The sequence below is a fragment of the Dendrobates tinctorius genome, unplaced genomic scaffold (genome assembly GCF_039654945.1).
Source record: "Dendrobates tinctorius isolate UK_male_01 unplaced genomic scaffold, ASM3965494v1 ptg000024l, whole genome shotgun sequence".
NCBI classification, from domain to species: domain Eukaryota; kingdom Metazoa; phylum Chordata; class Amphibia; order Anura; family Dendrobatidae; genus Dendrobates; species Dendrobates tinctorius.
In genome coordinates this window covers 21,967,108-21,983,517 of record NW_027361692.1, presented here as the reverse complement: position 1 = coordinate 21,983,517, position 16,410 = coordinate 21,967,108, and the positions used below count along the sequence as shown (strand labels likewise).

General features: G+C 46.7%; 1 protein-coding gene across 1 annotated transcript in view; it reads left to right on the top strand.

Annotated features, from left to right (window-relative positions):
• PHF3 (PHD finger protein 3) overlaps nucleotides 1–16,410 on the top strand; it is a 172,795-nt gene that overhangs the window by 86,931 nt on the left and 69,454 nt on the right. The window contains exons 8-9 of the mRNA XM_073569399.1: nucleotides 12,751–12,907; nucleotides 13,017–13,133. Coding sequence (XP_073425500.1) covers nucleotides 12,751–12,907; nucleotides 13,017–13,133 — 274 coding nt within the window. The remainder of the gene's footprint in view (nucleotides 1–12,750; nucleotides 12,908–13,016; nucleotides 13,134–16,410) is intronic.

Below are 16,410 nucleotides of genomic sequence, written 5' to 3'. Positions count from 1 at the left end.
TGGGCACTTTTTGCGTACCATACGGTCAAGCTGCTCCCACAACAGCTCAATGGGGTTGAAATCTGGTGACTGCGCTGGCCACTCCATTACAGATAGAATACCAGCTGCCTGCTTCTTCCCTAAATAGTTCTTGCATAATTTGGAGGTGAGCTTTGGCCTTTGTCCTGTTGTAGGAAGAAATTGGCTCCAATCAAGCGCTGTTCACAGGGTATGGCATGGCTTTGCAAAAATGGAGTGATAGCAGTCCTTATTCAAAATCCCTTTTACCTTGTACAAATCTCCTACTTTACCAGCACCAAAGCAACCCCAGACCATCACATTACCTCCACCATGCTTGACAGATGGCGTCAGGCACTCTTCCAGCATCTTTTCATTTGTTCTGCGTATCATAAATGTTCTGTGTGATCCAAACACCTCAAACTTGGATTCATCTGTCCATGACCCTTTTTTCCAATCTTCCTCTGTCCAATGTCTGTGTTCTTTTGCCCATATTAATCTTTTCCTTATATTAGCCAGTCTCGGATATGGCTTTCTTTGCCACTCTGCCCTGAAGGCAGCATCCTGGAGTCACCTCTTCACTGTAGACGTTGACACTGGTGTTTTGCGTGTACCATTTAATAAAGCTGCCAGTTGAGGACCTGTGAGGCGTTGATTTCTCAAGCTACAGACTAATGTACTTGTCTAGTTACTCAGTTGTGCAGCAGGGCCTCCATCTGCTCTTTCTACTTTGGTTAGAGCCTGTTTGTGCTCTCCTCTGAAGGGAGTAGTACACACCATTGTAGGAAATCTTCAGTTTCTTGGCAATTTCTCGTATGGCCTTCATTTCTAAGAACAAGAATAGACTGTCGAGTTTCACATGAAAGTTCTTTTTTTCTGGCCATTTTGAGAGTTTAATGGAACCATCAAATGTAATGCTCCAGATTCTCATCTAGCTCAAGGGTTTTCAAGGATATTCTAACCATCCATTAGCCTTCTTACACAGTTAGCAAACACACAAAGTACCATAAGAAAACTGGAGTGGTGGTTGTTGGAAATGGGCCTCTTTACACCTATGAAGATATTGCATTATAAACCAGACGTTTGCAGCTAGAATAGTCATTTACCACATTAACAATGTATAGAGTGTATTTCTGAATCATTTAGTGTTAGCTTCATTTGAAAAAACTGTGCTTTTCTTTCAAAAATAAGGAAATTTCTAAGTGACCCTAAACTTTTGAACGGTAGTGTACATTAAAAAATAGGTTTTATTTATTTCCTTGAAAAAATGACAGATTACTGCCAAATTTATAGGCCTTCTGACATCCTAACAAAATAAACTTTGAAAAATGATACTGTGTAAGTAAATTAGACAGAGGTGGTTAATGTTATTTATTATATTATTTGGTGTGCACTGTATCACACAAGTTCAGTGTATTATCGATGCGATCAAAGGATATATGGTGTGGGACTAGTAAGGCATTGCCAGGTTTGTAACGTCTCGAATTATAAAAAAGTATTATTTTTATTCCCGTATGGTGAACGCTGGTTAAAGAAAAAAAATATGGAAAATTATGCCATAATTGCTGTTTCTCGTTCGCCTTATTGGGGGACACAGAGACCATGGGTGTATGCTGCTGCCACTAGGAGGCTGACACTATGCAAAAAAAGGTTAGCTCCTCCTCCGCAGTGTACACCCCACCGACCGGCAGGGAATTTCCCCAGTTTAGCTTAGTGTCAGTAGGAGGTGGACACGGGTCCTTCATTGGACCCATATCTACCTCGATGTGCGTCGTTCCTTTTCAGGTCTTAGGCGGGATACAGTGTGAACGGTCACAACTGTACTCCCACAAGAGACTGAGCACGGCGTGTACTGTCACCCCGTATCCTCATAGTTCTCCGGGCGGACCACGGGCTCAGCACAGGACGTGTCAGTGAAGACGGATGGTCCTTGCCCCCTGCCTCCCACCCACTCGCCTACCAGAGCCTGTCGGTTGGACGAGGCGCGAAGACGGAATGGACAGACAGCGTGGCATATGGAAGGTACCTTTATTGGACCGGAAGAAGACACCACCGCTCCCAGAGTCTCCACAAGGACGCCGGGTGGAGGTGCCAAAGTAGCGCCGCAGGTTATCAGCGGCCGGCGCTTCCCAGTCGCCGCATCCCTTTTGGCCCCAGCTGCGGTGCGGGCTTTCTTCACCCCACCGCCGGTATTTTTGCGTAGGGTGGCGTCTGGGAGCAGGGCTAGGGCGGCATTCTTCTTAGGGGCGGGTGCAGCTGCGCCGCAGTTCTTCCGCGCCGCCCCGTGCTGACAGGCAGTCACCGTGTCTAATTTAGCCCCCGGCTTCAATTTGGGCCTTCGCGGCCACGCCCCTGTCCGCTCTCATAGGCCGTTGCCTTCCTAAGCCCTCCCACTGCCTCTTCAGGCTTGTGGCTGGGAAGGGGGGGGGGGTTTTCCCTCTGGTGGAGGCGACTAGCTCCGCCTTTCTTCTTGCACAGAAACCGCGCTTTTACTTCTTCACGTTGGGCTGTTGCCATCATTGCAGCCTGACAGCCGGAGACCAAAGCAGAGACCAGCGCTTCCTGTCGGTCCCTGGCCAGTTGCAGGAGCCTAATTCATCTCTTTCGGGGTCACCAGACCGTGAGTACTTCTGCATCTGCAGACTGACACCCTACTCTGCCTTTCTGTCCCCCAACCTTCCGGCAGTTCCGCAGGTTTTCATCTTCTCTTCCTTCACCATGTCTACTTCTAAGCTTGATCGTGGCCGTCCGCCAGTCCCCACGGGCACCCTAGTCCCGTTCTTCGCATGCTCCTCTTGCAATCGCAAACTTCCCTCAGGTCAGCCTACTCCCATCTGCCTGGACTGCAGCAATCCCGTTCAGCATGACCCCATCCAGGAACCACCTATTGCGCCACGGGAAAGCGAACCACCCATTCCTGGCTGGGCCTCGTCTCTTTCACAATCTGTGGCCGACCTCACCAGGGTGTCTCAGTCCCTAGTGGCCGTTCTTGACAAGTTGCCCCTGGACACTTCTGCAGGGTCCAGCAGGTCACAAGACGCTCCATCTGTGCCAGCTAGCAGAGGCCGCAAATGGCCCAGGCAGGATCTCCGTCCGGAATCCTCTCCTGGCCCCTCATCTGCACCTAGTCCTTCCCAGCAGTCGCCCTCCCGTGCCTCCTCACCCGAGTCAGGTGAAGCGTTCTCGGATATGTCTTCTGAAGGGATTGTAGAGCTGGAATCTGGCCAGGACGCGGACATGAAGGTTACAGTACAGAACCTCATCGCGGCAATTAACCACACCTTCAAAATCTCTGACTCCCCTGCGAAATCCTCAGATCAGGAGGTTTCGTGAAGACTGGAGGAAACACCCTCCAGGGTATTTCCTTTTCATTCCGAGTTTGGAAAGATTTTTACAAGAGAAAGGGAAGATCCAACCAGACGCTTTCAAAGAGGAAAGCGTCTCGGCGTACTGTACCCGTTTGCTAAAGAGCTCACGGATAACTGGTCTGCCTCTCCCTCAGTGGACCCGCCCGTGTCCAGACTGTCTAATAACATGGTTCTCCCGCTTTCAGGTGTGGCGTCTGTCTTTAAAGGATTCTAATGATAGAATTATAGAATCCCTGGCGAAGTCTGCCTTCGAAGCGGCTTCGATGGCGGTATGCCCAATCTTTGCTTCATCTTGGGCAGCAAAGGCCATAGTTACTTGGGCAGAGGATCTTCGTCAGGGCATCCTAGAGAAAGCACAACCAGATCGATTGGCCGATCTCGCCAATCAGATTTCCCATGCGGGGGATTATCTGCTTTCTGCTTCTTTGGATGCCGCATCCTGCACAGTTCAGGCGTCGAGCAACGTCGTGGCAATCCAACGTACAATTTGGCTCAAAGCCTGGCAGGTGGACTTGTCGTCTAAAAAGTCTCTTACTAATCTGCCTTTTCAGGGAGTACGCCTCTTTGGATCCCAATTGGACCAGATTATTAAGGACGCCACCGGAGGCACGAGTTCCCTCCTCCATCAGTCCAAGCCTCGCAGACCTCCACTAAGGCGTCAGTTTCGACCATTTCGGGCTTTCCGCCATTTCAATACGGCGGAGACATCCTCCAACCAACAAAGGCCGCAGGCACGCCAAGATAGGAAGAAAGTTTCATTCAGACCCACTCCCTCCTGGCGATCCCACTCTTCACAGGGCAGACCATCCAGATCTGGAAGGTCCACTTCAGCATGACTATCCTCTGACTCCCGAGGGTCCCTTCCAATTGGGAGGTCGACTCTTGTTCTTCAAGGACGTCTGGCTGGCCTCAGTAGAGGACGCCTGGGTCAGGGAGGTCGTATCGTCAGGATACAAGATAGAGTTCGTCTCTCTTCCACGGGATCGTTTTTTCAAATCCCGTCCTCGAAAAGATCCAGCCTTGATCCCGGGGTTCTTTACGGCCATCGCCTCTCTCCTCAGTTCCGGGGTGATTGTGCCCGTTCCCGAAACGGAGCGGTTCACAGGGTTTTATTCAAACCTATTCGTGGTGCTGAAAAAAGACGGGGCGGTTCGACCCATCTTGGATTTCAAGCGGCTCAACAAGAGAGTCCGTCTTCGCCGCTTCCGGATGGAGTCGGTTCGTTCGGTAATCGCTTCCGTGGAGGAGCAGGAATTCATGTGTTCAATAGACATCCAAGATGCCTATCTACATGTTCCCATATTCTCCGGACATCAGAAGTTCCTGCGTTTTGCGGTTCGCCAGGAACATTACCAGTTCGTTGCGCTGCCCTTCGGTCTCGCCACCGCTCCCAGAGTCTTCACGAAGATCATGGCTGCGTTGATGGCCTTGTTGAGGATCAGAGGTCTCGTTTTTTTTCCGTACCTCGACGATATTCTGATCAAAGCTCCTTCTTTTCACCAGGCGCGCCTAAGTTTGAAGATCGTCCTAGACCCTCTTTCCAATTTCGGGTGGATCGTCAACAGGAAAAAGTTCTGTCTGGTTCCTTCTCAACGCCTTGTGTTTCTGGGCCTACTGTTCGACACTCGTCGGTCAAGGGTCTTTCTCCCACGAGAGAAGATTCTCTCCCTGCAGCAGGATGTACGATCGCTGCAGACCACACGATTCCCGTCCCTCCGAACAACCATGAGGGTCCTGGGAAAGATGGTGGCGGCGATAGAGGCAGTTCCCTTTGCCCAATTTCACGCCAGACCTCTCCAACACGCCATTCTGTCGGTGTGGAACAGGTGTGCTCTGTCCCTGGATCGCCCTGTTCGTCTTTCATGCCGGATCAAGCGGTCTCTCAACTGGTGGTTGACGTCACCTCTCATCCTCTTGGGGCAGTCTTTTCTTCCCGTTCACTGGCAGATTGTAACAACGGATGCCAGCCTCCTCAGATGGGGGCAGTGTTCCGCAATCACACGGTTCAGGGTCGTTGGTCGACTCAGGAATCAGCCCTGCCGATCAACGTCCTAGAGATACGAGCGATTTATCTGGCTCTCGTCCACTGGGAGAGGCTCCTCAGGGGCCTGCCTATCCGGATTCAGACAGACAATGCCACAGCGGTGGCATATGTCAACCGCCAAGGAGGGACACGGAGTGCCTCAGCCCTGGCAGAAGTGTCCAAGATCCTTCAGTGGGCAGAGATTTCGGTACCGACAATCTCCGCGATACACATTCCTGGCGTGGACAACTGGGCCGCCGATTTTCTCAGCCACGAGGGTATCTCGGCAGGAGAGTGGTCCCTACATCCAGAGGTGTTTCTTCAGCTTTGCCGTCGTTGGGGGACCCCGGATGTAGATCTGCTAGCCTCTCGCCTCAACAGGAAAGTCCCACAGTTTGTATCCAGGGCTCGAGATCCTCTCGCAGTGGGCGCCGACGCTCTGGCCATTCCTTGGTTGCAGTTCAAGCTCCCCTACCTGTTCCCTCCCCTGCCCCTTCTTCCCAAGCTGTTGAAGAAGATCAAAGCAGAAGGAATTCCAGTCATTCTCATCGCCCCGAATTGGCCCAGAAGGTCTTGGTTCGCGGACATTGTCAACCTTCTCGCGGACGCCCCCTGGAAGCTTCCAGACAGGGCAGATCTGCTGTCTCAAGGCTCGATTTGCCACCCCAATTCTCGGCCGCTCAATTTAACGGCATGGCTGTTGAGAGGTTTTGAAACGAGCAGGATTCTCCGGTCGAGTAATTCATACCATGATCCGAGCCAGGAAGCCATCGTCTTCCAAGATTTACTACCGTACTTGGAAGGCCTATTTCACTTGGTGTGAGGCCAATAACATCGCGCCCATGTGCTTTTCGCTCCCTTCCGTTCTGGCGTTTCTTCAGGCAGGGCTGGATGCGGGGCTTGCTCTCAATTCCTTGAAGGGTCAAGTTTCGGCGCTGTCCATTTTATTTCAGAAGACGTTGGCCTCCCGCCCTCAGGTCAAAACCTTTCTTCAGGGCGTGGCTCACACGGCTCCTCCGTACCAAGCGCCCGTGGATCCATGGGATCTTAATTTGGTTCTTGAGGTTCTGCAAGGTTCTCCTTTTGAACCTCTCAGGGATGTTTCCCTTTCTCTCCTTTCTTGGAAGGTAGCTTTTCTGTTGGCCATCACTTCCATCCGGCGCGTGTCGGAATTAGCGGCTCTTTCTTGCCGCTCTCCTTTCTTGGTACTTCACCAGGACAAGGTAGTTCTACGGCCTCCGCCTTCTTTTCTTCCGAAGGTGGTGTCCTCCTTTCACCTCAATGAGGATATTGTTCTGCCGTCCTTCTGTCCGAGTCCTACTCACCCTCGGGAGCGGTCCCTGAACAAGCTGGATCTGGTCAGGGCGATGAGAATCTATCTGTCTAGGACATCTTCCTTGCGGAAGACAGACTCTCTTTTCATCATTCCAGATGGGGCGCGGAAAGGTCACCCGGCCTCCAAGGCTACTATTGCTCGCTGGATCAGATCGGCAATTTTGAAGGCCTCCCGGGTTAAGCATCGAGTGGCCCTTCCGGGGATCAGAGCGCACTCTACCCGGGCAGTGGGTGCTTCCTGGGCGGTACGCCACAGAGCCTCCACGCTGCAGCTTTGCAAAGCTGCAACCTGGTCATCGGTTCACACGTTTGTGAAATTCTACAAGGTCCACACCTACGCTACGGCGGATGCCAGCCTAGGTAGGAGGATTCTGCAGGCAGCGGTGGTCAGTCCACTGGCCTGATGGAAGTTTGTTTCCCACCCCAGGGACTGCTTTGGGACGTCCCATGGTCTCTGTGTCCCCCAATAAGGCAAACGAGAAAACAGGATTTTTGGGTTGCTTACCGTAAAATCTGTTTCTCGGAGCCTTCATTGGGGGGACACAGCACCCTCCCATGTTCTACAGCTCCTGTTCTTACTTTGGTTGATTGGTTACAGTTCAGTTGTTTGTTCTGTTCTCAATCTATTCTGTTACTTCTCCTACTGCTTTCTCACTAACTGAGGAAATTCCCTGCCGGTCGGTGGGGTGCTCACTGCGGAGGAGGAGCTAACCTTTTTTTGCATAGTGTCAGCCTCCTAGTGGCAGCAGCATACACCCATGGTCTCTGTGTCCCCCAATGAAGGCTCCGAGAAACAGATTTTACGGTAAGCAACCCAAAAATCCTGTTTTTGTTGATCTTGGCTCAAAATAATTTAAAAAAAGTTATCAAACAGTCATGTGCATCCAAATCAATACCAATAAAAACTAATGTATCGTTATTTAAAAAAAAAAAAAAACCCCTCAAACTATTCTATAAGGGCCCTTTCACATTGTGCTTTGTCCCATGTTCAGTGGTCCTGTTGGCGCTTACGTCCAAACCCCACCACCCCGCAAAACGGTATTTGGCCATATGCTCTGATGGGGCCATTGACTATATTGTTGCCTAACTGAGTGAACTTGTGCCCTATTGTGTATCATTTTCTGGCAAATACACCTGGTAGAGGCCGACACCCAGACGCCGTCTACTGCTATAGTTAATAGGTATTATTTGTTTCCTGTTTCTTTATCGCTTCATTGGGGTACACAGGTAACCATAGTGTATGCTGCTGTCGCTGGGAGGCTGACACTAGGCAAAAAAGGAAAATAGACACCTATATGGAAAAAAGATACCAAAATAAACAATAACCAAAGACTCAGAATATCAAACAAAATATAACCCAAGACAAGAGATATTCAAAGTACTGACTATATTTTATTTAATTTAAAAATCCACCATAAATTAGTGTACAAAAATATGAATTAATGATACTAGAGACAAGATATATCATAAATAATTTTATTTTTTATCTCATAAAAATTATATATTTTGATGTGCAATAAAATTAAAAAACCATTAAAAACAAATAGTATGCCGGGGGCAAAAAAGAAAACCTAAATGGCTGACACCAAGGAGATCATAAATAATATAAGAGTATCAGAGAATACAATACATTTATATCAAGTGATCAATTTTATATAAGATTTAATCCTCATGATAAAGTGCAAAGAAAAAAAAAATATTATTGCAAGTGCCCAGAATAAAAAATACTTAATCTCCAATTAATATTGCAAAATAAAGTGCTCAGTGCTAGAGATCTCATTCACCTCTCTAAATCTCAACCATAGACCATGTGTATAAAGTATAGTGCGAGAGGCTTCATTCACTTCTACCAAATACCACACTGCTGGTATTTGGTAGAGGTGAATGAAGCCTCTAGCACTATACTTAGTATATAAGTAGAATGACCACACAAGGTATAATACTGACCAAGGCTCTTTCCTGCCCCCTGCACACAGTACTCCAATGCGCATTTCGCTACCGCTTAGTCAGGGAGTCCCTTGGCCTTGGTCAGTATTATACCTTGTGTAGTCATTTTACTTATATATTTACTAAACACTGCTGGTGGCTGGTATTTGGTAGAGGTGAATGAGACCTCTAGCACTGGAGTAATCGTACCCGTTCCCCGGAAGGAACAGTTTTCAGGGTTCTACTCCAGTCTTTTCGTAGCCCCAAAGAAGGAAAGATCGCTCCTTCCGATTTTGGACCTCAAACAATTAAACCGTCACGTTCGGATCTATCATTTCAGGATGGAGTCCCTACGTTTGGTAATAGTCTCCATCGAACCATGAGAATTTCTTTGTTCTGGAGACATTCAGGATGCTTATCTCCACATTCTTGTTTGTGTTCAGCATCAGAGATTTCTATGGTTTGAGATCCAAGAGGACCACTGTCAGTTCACGGCTCTTCCCTTTGGCCTAGCCTCTGCCCCCAGATTATTCACGAAGGTCATGGCCATCCTTCGTTCCTAGAGGATTCTCATAATCCCTTACTTGGACGATCTTCTGATCAAGGGGCTGTCCCACCGAGACTGCGACCATAGTCTTCAGATCACCTTGGACACTCTGGTCCGCCTCGGCTGGTTAGTCAACAAGGAGAAATCATCCCTGACCACAGCAGCTGGTCTTTCTAGGTATGAGGTTTGACACGGCCCAAGCCTGTGTCTTCCTTCCAAAGGAGAAGTTTCTCTCTACCAGGGGATCCGAACTCCATAGCGTCTAGCTCCTCTTTTGCAGGAAAGGTTGCAGGATTTGGGAATGTTTAGCTTGCAGAAGAGAAGACTGAAAGGAGACTTAATAGCTGTCTACAAATATCTGAAGGGCTGTCACATTGTAGAAGGATCATCTTTATTCTCATTTGCACAAGGAAAGACTAGAACCAATGGGATGAAACTGAATGGGAGGAGACACAGATTAGATATAAGAAAAAACTTTTTGACAGCTAGAGTGATCAATGAGTGGAACAGGCTGTCACGGGAGGTGGTGAGTTCTCCTTCAATAGAAGTCTTCAAACAGAGGCTGGACAGACATCTGTCTGGGATGATTTAGCGAATCCTGCTTTGAGCAGGGGGTTGGAACAGATGGCCCAGGAGGTCCCTTCCAACTCTACGATTCTATGATTCTTCCCCTATGGTCCTACGTGAGAGTTTTGGGGAAGATGATTGCCGCCATGGAAGCGGCGCCCTTTGCCCAGTTCCATACCTGTCCCATTCAGCTGGACTTCTTGTCTGCGTGGGACAAGTGGACCGCTTCTCTGGACCGGCCCATTCTACTGCCTCTCAATGTGAGGCTTTCCCTGACCTGGTGGATGGTCTCCACCTCAATCCTGCGCGGAAGATCCTTCCTTCCTCTCCGGTGGCAGATTACCACCACCGACGCCAATCTCCTTGGATGGGGAGCTGTTTTTCTTCATCACACAGTGCGGGTCGCTGGAACTCCGAAGAGGCTGTTCTCCTTCTCAATGTCCTGGAGATCAGGGCAAATGTCTTGGCCCTTTGCCGCTGGCAGACCCTCCTCTCCTCGCAGGCCAGCCAGTCCGCACACAGTTGGACAACGCCACTGCCGTGGCTTACATTATCCATTAAGGGAGGACACACAGCAAACAAGTTATGGGGGAGAGGTAGCAAGGATCCCGTTATGGGCAGAATGTCACATTCGCGCTGTATTAGCCGTGCATATACCAGGGGTAGAAAATTAGGCAGCCGATTTTCTAAGTCGTCAGGGCCTCGCATCGGGCGAGTGGTCTCTCAACCCTGCTGTCTTCAATCAGATATGCCAAAGGAGGGGCACACCGAACGTCGACCTGATGGCGTCTCGGATGAACCACATGGTTCCTCAGTTCGTGACTAGGTCCCTAGCCATCGGCAATGATGCTCTGGTCTCAATTCCAGATGCCTTATCTTTTTCCTCCTCTCCCCTTAATTCCAAGAGTCGTAAAAAAGAAAGGCGGAGGTAATTCCTGTAGCTCCGGACTGGCCAAGAAGGGCCTGGTACGTGGAGCTAGTGAACATGCTCATGGATGCCCCTGGAGGCTTCCCGACCATCCAGATCTTCTCTCACAAGGCTCCCTCTTCCACCAGAGTTCACAGTCTCTGGGTTTAATGGCCGCAGTCCTGAGGGAGGCCGGTTTTTCCCATCAGATCATTCAGACTATGATTAGAGAGAGAGAAAACCAGCTTCCTTGCATATCTATCACAGATACTGGAAGGCCTTCTTTCGGTGGAATGAGGACGATGATTTAGTCCCTATGTCTTTTTCCTTTCCTTCCATCCTTGGTTTTCTTCAAACGGGACTTTACTCTGGTCTATCACTCAGTACTTTTAAGGGTCAAGTTTCCGCTCTGTTAATTCTGTTCCAATGAATTCTGGCTTCTCGCTTGCAGGTAAAGACTTTTCTTCAGGTAGTCGCCCACCTGGCACCTCCTTATCGTCCTCCAAGAGATCTTAATCTTGTCCTTGGCGCACTCCAGCGTGCTCCTTTTGAGCCCATTCAAGACATTCCGTCTTCTCTCCTGTCTTGGAAAGTTGGCTTTTTAGTTGCCATTACGTCCATCATGAGAGTCTCTGAGTTAGCAGCTTTATCTTGCCGTTCTTCGTTCCTGATTCTACATCGGGACAAGGTGGTGCTCAGACCCGTTCCTTCCTTCTTGCCTAAGGTGGTTTCTTTCATTTCACATTAATGAAGAAATTGTCCTTCCCTCGCTATGTCCCTCTCCGGTTCATCCCCTTGAGAAATCCCTCCACAAGTTGGATCTGGTAAGAGCTATCCGAGTCTACCTTTCAAGAACTGCTTCCTTTTGCCACTTGGATGCCTTGTTATCTCTGAAGGTCATTGTAAGGGGCTCACAGCTTCTAAGTCCACTATTACCCGTTGGATTCGTTTGGCAATATTGGAGGCATACTGCTTTCAGGACAAACGGCCTCCTCTGGGGGTGAAGGCTCACTCCACTCGGGCTGTGCGGGCTTCCCGGGCAGTTCGTCACTAAGCCTCGGCTTTACAGATTTGTCAGGTTGCGACCTGGTCATCCTTGCACACCTTCGCGAGGTTTTACAGGGTTCATACCCATTCCTCGTCTGATGCAGGCTTGAGAAGGAAGGTGTTGCAGGCGACTGCCCTGAGTCTGTTTTTTTCCTTGCATTCTTTGTGTTCCCACCCTTGGGACTGCTTTAGGACGTCCCATGATTATCTGTGTCCTCCAATGAAGTGAGGGATTTTTGGTACTCACCGTAAAATCTCTTTCTTGGAGCCTTCATTGAAGGACACAGCTCCCTCCCTAACTGTTGGTATTTCTATTTGGCCTATGTGCCTTTGTTGGTTTGGTACATATGTTGAGTTTTTGTTGCTTCTCCTACTGCTTTAACAATAACTAAGGTATTTTGTACCTGTCCGTGGGTATATACTGCTGGGGAGGAGCTATTTTCCTTTTTTTGCCTAGTGTCAGCCTCCTAGCGACAGCAGCATACCCCATGGTTACCTGTGTCCCCCAATGAATGCTCCAAGAAAGAGATTTTACGGTGAGTACCAAAAATCCCTCTGTTCTGCTGTGTAATCCTGAGCACATCTTTATTAAGGTGCATTCTATAGTCTTAAAAATACTGTAGTTACTATGTAAATGCACTTGGCATATGCCCAGAAATGAATAGTTCTAGAGTTGGTCATAGGTTGACTTGAGCTCTGCAGCCCCTTGCACAGGGCTTCTACACTGACTGCACTAACAGGGGGCGCGGCGCGTACATCACATACTCACCACCTCTGCTTGTTTCAAGGCATTTCTGTCATGAACTGAATGTTACAGTTTGAGAGGGAAATACAGAACCGAATGAACTTCTGATTTATTCTCCTAACTGTACATTTTAAGATCTTTGTGCTGCCATTTGTACCTAACAATGAAAAAAAAATACATGGACTGCTGTGATCATAATATACCAATGATGAAACATACAATGCATATAAGTATGAGGTTCAGGGAACAAAAATACATTTAATTTTTTTATTTTTTTTTTTATTGTAGGCTTTCAGAGTCGAACTCTAAGATTCCTGAAGAAAGAGCTACAAAAGTATCAGCCAAGATTGAAAAGGAGCTGTTTTCGTTTTATCGAGATACGGACTCGAAATACAAAAATAAATACAGGAGTTTAATGTTCAATTTGAAAGATCCTAAAAACAATGTAAGTTGATGTATAATCTGAGCACTGTATTATCGGAGCAATTGAAGCTTCTGTTATCTATTCAAGTAGTTATGTTCGGTGAAAATTGCTCTTCATTTTGCTTTGCCAGGTACTGTACAAGAGAGTACTAAAAGGAGACATCACCCCTGAACATCTGATCAAGATGACTCCAGAGGAATTAGCCTCTAGAGAGTTGGCAGCCTGGAGACAAAGAGAAAATAGACATGTAAGATCAATTAATAATTACAGCATATATTACTACTCTTTAAAAGTCCTCTTTGTTATTGTATTTGTTATGAAATACTTGGAATGTTTTGCTTGTTTTATTTTTTTATTAATTATGTTAACTTTTATTTTTAAATCAAAATAAAATGAAATGTTTCAATAGTTATTTTTTTCTTCAGCCACTTGTTCTGCCATTTTATATTGCTAGTGTGTATGTGTCTGAGAACGACACTTAGACACGGCAGATACGACAGCCCCATTCCAAAGGAGACACTGATCGGCATCTTACCCTATGTCTTATGTTTATTTATATGCATGACCCTTAGACTGTCCAGTTCACGGCTATAGGTGCAGCCATTTGCCATCTTATTGTTGTCCAGCACTATGTGCTCAGCAACAATTTCCCTCTGTCATCGCTCATCTGTACTTACAGTATTCAGCAGTGACAGGCGATCCAGGCACCAGAGCAGCCGCGATGAGCTCGCCTCGGGCTTTTTGGTATTACACACCAATGCCAGGCTACTGACTTGTTCTCACCACTAGAAGACAGAAAAATATTTAGAATTGAGAGTCCCCAGTGGTTGATACCTTTTAATGGCTAACTGAAAAGACGGTAACATTGCAAGCTTTCGAGACTACGCAGGTCTCTGCATCAGGCTAGACTAATACAACATCTGAAGTATCACATATTTATACACAAGACAGCACAGAAATAACGCAATAGATAAGACAAGTGATGTGAAGCAGAATTGTCATTATGGGAGAGGGATAAACATAAATATTGGAGCAGTTCATAGATAAGGAGTGTGAAAGTTTTATTGCCCTCTGATTGGGGTCTCGTTCTGTGTTGTGATGACCCCATGACAACAGACAACTTATGGACACACGCTACTACAGAAAATTGGAGTCGGATCCTACACAGGACTATTACAAGGAACTAAACAAGTTGGTATCTGGTCTGCCTGGCAGATCCATAAGAGGCAATGACCTGATACCAGAGAGTCCAAGAATAGGTACATTCTACATGCTTCCCAAAATCCACAAATCTGTAAATCCAGGGAGGCCGATTATTTCATGTGTGAGCACCCTTACTGAGCAGATATCTGGATGGGTAGAGGGTGTTCTTAAACCCCTGGTAAAGGATACACCCAGCTACATTCAGGACACAACTGACCTATTGAATAAACTAGCAGCAATAGGTCCTCTACCAGAAGGAACCATCCTGGCCACCATGTATGTGGAATCTTTATACTCTAATATCCCACACCAGGATGGATTAAATGCCTGCAAATTCTTCATGGAAAACACAGGGAATGATGCTGATTCTGTGGTGAAAATCACAAAATTTATCCTCACCCACAATTACTTTGAATTTGACAATAAGATCTATTTACAGGAGACTGGCACAGCTATGGGAAGTAAAATGGCTCCACAGTATGCAAATCTTTTTATGGCCAAGCTTGAAAGTGACTTTTTTTCCCCATGTCCCATTAGGCCTCTGGCCTACTACCGCTTCATTGATGATATTTTAATCATCTGGACGGAGTCTGAGCAACAGCTAAAGACGTTCCACGAACAGTTAAATCAATTTCATTCCACCATCAACTTAACACTCAACTATCCCAGCACTGAAATTAACTTTTTAGACACCATCATTAAGCTAAAGAACAATGAAATAGAGACATCCCTGTATCAGAAGCCAATCGACCATCCAACTTACCTTCAGGCTATGTGCCCACGTAGGCATTTTTAAACGCTCAGGAAACGGGTCTCCTTCCCAGAAAACGCACGTTTTTTTGGCGCGATTTTTGCGCATTTTTTTTCCGCGCATCTTTTGGACTATAGGAAATAGCCAAAAACGCGGACCTAAGCGGCAATTAATGAACATGCTGCGTTTTTTACCGCTAAGCAAGCGTTTCCTTAGCAGTAAAAAATGCATCCATTGGCACAAAAAGGCCAAAATGCATTAAAATAAATGGGATGCTTTTAAGCGTTTTTGATGCGGTTTGACCCCGAAAAAGCATCAAAAACGCTTAAAAAAACGCAACGTGGGCACACAGCCTCAATGGGACAGTTTCCATCAAAAACACATAAAAAACTATTGTCTACAGCCAAACCATCAGATACAATCGTATATGTTCCAACCCCATGGATAGAAACAATCACCTTGGTCGCCTCAGAAAGACCTTTTTGAATTAGGGCTACCATCCAAGAACAATTGAAAACCAAATTACAAGAGCCACCAGAATATCAAGGAATCACCTGCTACATTACAAAGTTAAAGAAGAAAATAACCGGGTGCCTCTAGTGGTCACCTACAATCCAAATCTGGAGGTGCTAAGGGGAGCTGCACGGAAATTACAACCTTTACTGCAAAAAGATGCCATAATGCCGTTTACAATCCATATTTCCAGACCCCCCACTGCTGTGTTTTAGGCAGCCCCCAAATTTAAGAAGCATAATTGTCAGAAGCTCCCTGTCCTCTCCAACAGCTGCAGGAACCTTTCCTTGTAACCAGAAAAAATGTAAAACCTGTCCATTTATAATGACCACAGACAAGATAAAGATCCCCAACTCACATCAGGACTACAAGATCCCTGGTACTTTCAGCTGCATCACATCTAATGTGGTGTACTTACAGTCATATGTTAAAGTTTGGGCACCCCTATTAATGTTAACCTTTTTTCTTTATAACAATTTTGGTTTTTGCAACAGCTATTTCCATTTCATATATCTAATAACTGATGGACTCAGTTATATTTCTGGATTCAAATGAGGTTTATTGTACGAACAGAAAATGTGCAATCTGCATTTAAACAAAATTTGACCGGTGCAAAAATATGGGCACCCTTATCATTTTCTTGATTTGAACACTCCTAACTACTTTTTACTGACTTCCTGTAGCACTAAATTGGTTTTGTAACCTCATTGAGCTTTGAACTTCATAGCCAAGTGTATCAAATCATGAGAAAAGGTTTTTAAGGTGGCCACTTGCAAGTAGTTCTCCTATTTGAGTCTCCTATGAAGAGTGGCTTCATGGGCTCGTCAAAACAACTCTCAAATGATCTGAAAACAAAGATTATTCAACATAGCTTTTCAGGGGAAGGATACAAAAAGTTGTCTCAGAGATTTAACCTGTCAGTTTCCACTGTGAGGAACATAGTAAGGAAATGGAAGAACACAGGTACAGTTCTTGTTAAGCCCAGAAGTGGCAGGGCAAGAAAAATATCAGAAAGGCAGAGAAGAAGAATGGTGAGAACAGTCAAGGACAATCCACA